A 7,426-nucleotide genomic window follows, 5' to 3' on the forward strand; every position below is an offset into this window, starting at 1 on the left:
ACCCCTTTGGCGGCGTGGATCAAGGAGTTGGAGGAGGAGCTAACCCGAGTGGCCGGCGATCAGAACACCTTCAGGTCTCGGGCTAAAAAAGCGATGACCTTTGCCAAGGCCCTCGCTGGGCATCTGGGGGTAGAGCAGGGCATGCACCTGCTGATGAAAGGCGCCCTGGCAGAGGCCCTCAAGGTGGTCGAGGCCTCCCGGACCGAGGCTCTGGTCTAGAAAGGAAAGGCCGAGGGTGAGTCCTGTTCCCCTCATTTTACTCGTTTTTCTTGTGTTTGACCCCTAACTCCCTGGAGTGATGCAGAGCTAGAGACAAAGGCTTCCAGAGCGGCCGAGGCTTCTCGGGTCGAGGTCTAGAGCTAGAAGGAGAAAGCCGAGGCCTCTCGGGTCAAGGCCCAGCGCTGGAAAGAGAAAGCCGAGGGTGAGTCTCGTAGGGCTTCGCCCCTGTTTGGCTTATTTTCTTCTGCGCTTGACCCCATCTTGCTTGTTTTGGCAAAGGTTTGGAGAAGGAGGTCTCCAAGGTAGCTGAGGCCTTTGTCGCAGTGCAGGTGGTGCTCGAGGCCGAGATCGAGGAGCACGACGCGCTGTAGAGCGCTGCCCATACCATCTGCAAGGCCCTGGATGTTGAGGGGGTTGAGTCGGGCAACTCCCTTAAGAGCCGCTTGACCATGTTGAGTGGCCAAGTGCGCGAGCGACTCCGAGGGGCGCTGCACATGGGTGTCAAGCACGCCCTGGCCATTGTCTCCTTGCACTACGCCAGCATCGACCTCGAGGCCATCAGCGATGGCTACATCCTAGCCGAGGATGATGAGGAGGCCGATGAGGAGGTCACGAAGCTGATGGAGGCAGCTAAGGGCCCCAGCACAGCGCTGGCCAAGCTGTTCGAAGAGGAGGTGGTTTCTCCCACGCCATCCGCTGATGCAAGAAACCGTGAACCTTGACCTGGACCGAAGGGGCCATGTAAATAAACTAGGATTATTATCATGATGTTTGTGGCCGTCGAGGCCTTTTTTAAACCACTTATGCGTCTATGCTTTCTAATCATTTTTTATAGTATTTCCGAGCCTCTGCCCTCTGTCTCATTTTTGAACATATCTTTTGTAAAAAACTTCCTCGGAGCCTAAGTTGCCCCTTGGGCAAAAGGTGGTGAGGGAGTGCCATAGCCCAGAGGCATAGGCCGTCTCACGACTCGGCTGGCCTTTTGGCCCTGAGACAAACTTTCGATCCTTAGGTCTTTTACAATCGATTTGTTAGAGCACGCTAGGGAGTTTGGCATAGAAATTTTTTTTGAAAAATGACTAAGAAATGGTGCGTGGGACTTAGGGGGGAATCCCCCCTTCTAGCCCCCAAGGGAGGCTCAGTTCTGCAGAGGCAGAGCCATGTCTTGTTTGAGCCCCAGAGTGGGCACCTCTGTAGAGGTAAAGCCGAGTCTCCCTTATGGTGTTATCGTAACGCTGAGGCCCACGATGGGCTTAGGGGGTTTCTAAAAAATTAGAACAATTAAAGAATGCTTCTTTATTGTATTTCGAGAAACAATGTATACAATGCTTGGAAATTTAAGGGTAAAAGCAACATAGCTGTTCTATGTTCCAAGCGTTGGTGAGGATTTCGCCCTTCTCGTTGGCTAGCTTGTAGGTCCCGAGCTTCAGCACTTGGGCGACGATGTACGGCCCTTCCCATGGTGGGGTTAGCTTGTGGTGGCCCTTGTTGTTTTGCCTCAGTCTCAGCACCAGGTCGCCCACCTTCAGGTCTCAGCTTCGAATGTGCCGGGCTTGATAGCATCGTAGGGCCTACTGGTACATGGCCGAATGTAATAGCGCAACATCTCGGGCTTCCTCCAGTTGGTCGAGGGCGTCTTCACGGGTAGTGCGGTTGCTTTGTTCGTTGTAGGCCTGTAGTCTCGGGGAGCCGTACTCCAGGTCAGTGGGGAGGATGGCCTCGGCTCCATAGACTAGGAAGAATGGTGTGAACCCTGTGGCTCGGCTTGGGGTGTTCCTCAGGATCCAGATGACCGACGGGAGTTCGACAAGCCATTTCTTGCCAAATTTCTTCAACCGGTTGTATATTCTAGGCTTGAGGCCTTGTAGGATCATACCGTTGGCATGCTCTACTTGGCCATTTGTCCTAGGATGTCCTACGACTGACCAGGCCACATAGACGTGGTGGTCGTCGTAGAACGTCAGGAACTTATGGCCAGTGAATTGTGTCCCATTGTCAGTGATGATGGTGTTTGGGATGTCGAACCTTTGGATGATATCAGTGAAGAATAGCACCGCTTGCTCGGACTTGATTCGATTGATCGGACGAGCCTCGATCCACTTGGAGAACTTATCAATTGCTACTAGCAGATGGGTGTAGCCCCTGGGGGCCTTCTGTAGAGGTCCAACCATGTCAAGCCCCCACACAGCGAATGGCCATGTGATGGGGATGGTTTGGAGGGCTTAGGCCGGGAGATGCGTCTGCCGTGCGTAGTACTGGCATCCCTCGCAGGAGCGTACGAGCTTGGTGGCATCAGCAATAGCCGTTGGCCAGTAGAACCCTTGGCGGAAGGCATTTCCAATGAGCGTCCGAGGTGCTGCATGGTGCCCACAGGCTCCCATGTGTAAGTCCCAAAGTAGGGCTTGACCTGCCTTGGTGGTGATGCATCGTTGAAGGACGCCAGATGAGCTTCGCCTGTACAACTCGCTGTTGCTGAGGACATAAGTCTTGGCTCACTGAGCAAGCAATCAGGCTTCAGTCCTATCTACAGGAAGCTCTCCTCAGACGAGGCAATCAAGGAATAGGACTCGCCAGTCTGTGCCCTAGCTAGCCTCAGGAGGCTTCGCATTGACTTCCATGACCTCGGGCTCGGCCGAAGGGGTCTCAGCGATAGAGGGGGCCTCGAGCCCTATGGTGGGCTCAACTGGTGGGCCCTCTCCCGCTGCTAAGGCGTAGTCAATGGAAGGCTTGTGGAGGTCTCTTGTGAAGATGTTCGGGGGGACCAGGGCCCATGCCGATGCCATCTTTGCTAGTTTATCCGCGGCCTCATTGAATTTATGCATGATGTGGTTGAGTTTGAGACCGTCGAACTTGTCTTCAAGGCAACATACTAGCTTGCAGTACACCTCCATCTTGGGGTCGTGGCAGTTCGACTCCTTCATTACTTGATCAACAACGAGCTACGAATCGCCCCACACATCGAGGCGCCGCACTCCAAGTTCGATGGCGATCTGCAAGCCGTTGACGAGGGCTTCATACTCGGCTACGTTTTGGAGGTGGTGAAGTGGAGCCGAATCATGTAACGCATGTGCACTCCGAGGGGTGAGATGAAGAGCAGACCCACGCCTGCCCCGGTCTTCATCAGGGACCCATCGAAGTACATGGTCCAGCATTCCGCCTGGACTTGAGCGGGTGGCAGTTGGGTGTCGGTCCACTCAGCCATAAAATTGGCCAAGACCTAGGATTTAATTGCCTTCCAAGGCGCAAAAGATAGGGCTTCCCCTATGAGTTCGATGGCCCACTTGGCTATCCTACCCGAGGCCTCCCGGTTATGGATTATCTCTCCCAAGGGGAAAGACGACACCACGGTCACTGGGTGGGACTCGAAGTAGTGGCGCAGCTTGCGTCGAGCCAAGACTACAGCGTAGATTAGTTTCTGGATGTGGGGGTAGCGTGTCTTAATCTCAGAGAGCACTTTGCTGATGAAGTAAATAGGTCATTGGATGGGTAGGGCATGCCCTTCTTCCTGCCTCTCAACCACCATGACCGCACTGACCACCTGGGTCGTTGTGGCGACGTAGAGTAAGAGGGCCTCGCCCTTGGCTGGTGGTACTAGGACGGGAGGATTGGTGAGCAATGCCTTGAGCTTGGCGAGGGCTTCTTCGGCCTTGGGGGTCCAAGAAAAGCGTTCTAATTTCCTCAAGAGGTGGTACAGAGGTAAGCCTTTCTCGCCAAGGCGCGAGATGAAGCGGCTTAGGGCCGTGAGGCATCCCGTAACCCTCTGTACTCCCTTGAGGTCTTGGATCGGTCCCATGTTGGTCATGGCTGAGACCTTCTCTAGGTTGGCCTCGATGCCGCGTTCTGAGACTATGAATCCCAAGAGCATGCCTCAGGGGACCCCGAAGACACACTTTTTAGGGTTGAGTTTGATGCCCTTCTCTTTAAGGCATTTGAAGGCTATCTCCAAGTCATTGACGAGATCATTGGCCTTCCTAGACTTGACCACAATGTCGTCCACGTAGGCCTCGACAGTTCGCCTAATGTGCTAGCCAAAGACCTGGGTCATGCACCGCTGGTATGTGGCCCCTGTGTTTCTGAGGCCAAATGGCATAGTCATATAGCAGTACATGCCAAATGGTGTGATGAAAGAAGTCCCAAATACGCATAGTCGGATTCTTTCATCTTGATTTGATGGTAACCGGAATACGCATCAAGGAAGGATAGGGTTTCACATCCCGCAGTGGAGTCAATGATTTGATCGATTCGAGGTAATGGGAAAGGGACTTTTGGACATGCTTTATTCAAACCAGTGTAGTCCACACACATTCTCCACTTCCCATTTTTCTTCTTAACTAATATAGGATTAGCTAACCACTCCAGATGGGACACCTCCTTGATGAATCCAGCTGCTAAAAGCTTCTGCACCTCCTCACCGATGGCCCTATGCTTTTCCTCATCAAATCGATGTAGGTGCTGCTTCACCGGTCTGGAGCCAGCCCGGATGTCTAAGGTGTGCTCGGCGACCTCCCTCGGTATGCCTAGCATGTCTGAGGGACTCCATGCGAATACATCAGCATTCACGCGAAGAAAGTCGATGAGCACGGCTTCCTATTTGATGTCGAGGGTGGTGTTGATCCTCAGCGCCCGGTCGTCGGGGTAGATGGGGTCGACCGGGACGAGCTTGACGGCCTCCGTGGGCTCAAAAGTCTCGGCGCAACACTTGGAGTCAAGCGCCTCGCTACCAAGCCGGTCGAGGTCGACGATGAGGGTCTCGGCCTCCACGAGAGCCTTGACATACTCGATGCATTTGACATCACAGTCGTATGCATGCTCGTACGTGGACTCGACAGTGATGACGCTGTTGGGGCCCGGCATCTTGAGCTTGAGGTAGGTGTAGTTGGGGACCACCATGAACTTGGCATAGCTCGGCTGCCCCAGGATGGTGTGGTATGTTCCCTTGAACCCAACCACCTCGAAGGTGAGGACCTCCTTGCGGTAGTTGGAGGGAGTACCAAAGCAGACGGGCATGTCGATGCGCCCGAGGGGTCGCATGTGTTTTCTCGGCACGATGCCGTGGAAAGGCACGGTGTCACCCCGGAGCTACGACTGGTCAAGCTCCAAGAGCTCTAGGGTGTTGGCGTAGAGGATGTTGAGGCCGCTGCCTCTGTCCATCAACACCTTGGTGAGCCGGGTGTTGTCAATGATCGGGTCGACGACAAGTGGGTACTACCCGGGGTTTGGAACATAATCGGGGTGGTCATCCTAATCAAAGGTGATCGCCTCCTGAGACTGGTTGAGGTACTAGGGAGTGGCCACCTTAACCAAGAAGACCTCCCAGTGTTCCCTTTTCTGCTGCCGCGCCGTGAGGCACGCTGAAGGCCCACCGAAGATGATGAAGGCGTTGCGTACCTCGAGGAACCCATTGTCCTTGTTGTTGTCCCTATCGCCGGTGTCCCTCATCTTGGCATCATCGCAGGGGAGCCTGAGTTTAGCGTAGTAATGCTAGAGCATGGTGCACTCTTTGAGGGTGTGCTTCACCGGGCCCTGGTGGTAAGGACAGGGTTTCTTAAGCATATCGTCGAAGAGCCCGGGGCCTCTAGGGCCTCGGGGATTCTTGCGCTTTGTGGCCATGACTAGGCTAGCCTTGAGGACTTCTTGCTTCCCCTGGTGACCCTTCTTCTTTTTCTTGAGGAGGCGGGGAGCCGAGGCCTCGGGGGCCTCGTCCCTTCGCTTCCCCTTAGCGTCGTTGTCGGGGAAGATGGCTCCGATGGCCTCTTTGCTCGAGGCGAAGTTGGTGGCGATGTCAAGGAGCATGGTAGCTGAGGTCGGCACGTTCCGGCCTAACTCTCAGACTAGGTCTCGGTAGGTGGTGCCGGAGAGGAAAGCCTAGACAATTTCTGAGTCGCCGACGCTTGGCAACTCGGTGCATTTCTTGGAGAAGCGTCGGATGAAATCTCAGAGAGACTCGTCCAGTCCCTGGCAACAACTCTTGAGGTCCCAGGAGTTCCTAGGGCGCATGTATATGCCCTAAAAATTCTCGACGAAGATCCTTACCAAGTCATGCCAGTTGTGGATTTGAAAGGGAGGGAGGTGTTTGAGCTAGGCTCGCGTTGAGTCTGACAGGAACAACGAGAGGTTGCAGATGATGAGAAGGTCATCATCCACACCGCCTAGCTGACAAGCCAGGTGGTAATTTGCCAGCCAAAGTTTAGGATTAGTCTCGCTGTTGTACTTCATGAGATTGGCCGGTTGCCAAAACTGGGCCAAGAAATGAGCAGCGCGGATAGCTCTACTAAAGACTCGAGGGCCAGACGGCTCAGGAGAAGGACTGTGGTCCCCCCCACTATCGTAGCGGCCACCTCAGTGTGGATGGTAGCCTCGGGCAGGCCCCTCATTGTCATGGCACCGTCACCCACTGACTACATCGTGGTCGCCTTGCACCTCGCGTCGGTCGTCGGAGTGGTCATGCACCGAGGGGACCCTATTGGCCGTCAGGGCCCGAGCAGGCTCGGGATGAACCGAGACCTCCCTATCTTGCCGAGGCGGTGTCATGGGAAGTTTCGAGGCGCCTCCGCGCCATCGAGAGGCGGAACTTTTGTCCTGCTGCACTGCGGCAGTCTCAAGGAGGTCTCAGAGCTCACCATGAGCCCATCGCCCCTCTGTGGTAGAGAGCTCGGGCATTGTCCAGAGCAGCATTGCCGCCACCATGATGTTTTGGCTAGCATGGTTGAAGATAGGGGGTTGCTCGCCCCCCTCGTTGTTGTTGATGTGGCGGTTGATGTCGCGAGCCCTCCGCCAGGCTGCTCCGCCATCACCATGACCCTGCTGCTCTTGCTCGAGAGTGTCTCAGAGCTGCTGCAGAAGGAATCGGTCTTGTTCGACCTTGGCCTGAAGCTCATGGAGCTGCTCCAGGTCTAGGCATCGAAGTTGCTCAGGGGCAAGGTTCTCGTTCCATGCTGCCCGAGGCTCGACACGTGGACGTGTGGCGCCACCCGCCCCCTCAGGGGGCAGGGAGTGAGAACCTGTCCCTTCGTCCTCATCGCCCGTGCTCGGCATCCCGAGCTCGATGTGGAAGCACTCACGAGTGGGGTCATAAGTGCTTTCATCATCAGAGTCGAAGTAGCCGAAGCAGTAGTCACTCGTGGCTAGGAAGCGGCGCATGGCTTCAGGGTCGCGGAGCCTGGAGAAGTCCGCTTCGGCCCACACCTTGTCCTCCTCCGAGGAATCA

At 55.2% G+C, this 7,426-nt stretch overlaps 1 protein-coding gene across 1 annotated transcript; it reads right to left on the reverse strand.

The window, feature by feature from the left end:
- Positions 1-4,806: 4,806 nt before the first annotated feature.
- On the reverse strand, positions 4,807-5,226 carry LOC136548671 (uncharacterized). The gene has a single exon (XM_066540112.1). The coding sequence runs from the start codon at positions 5,224-5,226 to the stop codon at positions 4,807-4,809; it is 420 nt and encodes a 139-aa protein (XP_066396209.1).
- Between the last annotated feature and the right edge of the window lie 2,200 nt (positions 5,227-7,426).

This window comes from Miscanthus floridulus, chromosome 4, assembly GCF_019320115.1.
Source record: "Miscanthus floridulus cultivar M001 chromosome 4, ASM1932011v1, whole genome shotgun sequence".
Taxonomy (NCBI): Eukaryota; Viridiplantae; Streptophyta; class Magnoliopsida; order Poales; family Poaceae; genus Miscanthus; species Miscanthus floridulus.

Excerpts from the sequence above, each read along its gene's own strand:
- LOC136548671 (XM_066540112.1), bottom strand. The coding sequence starts at position 5,226 with ATGCCCGTCTGCTTTGGTACTCCCTCCAACTACCGCAAGGAGGTCCTC.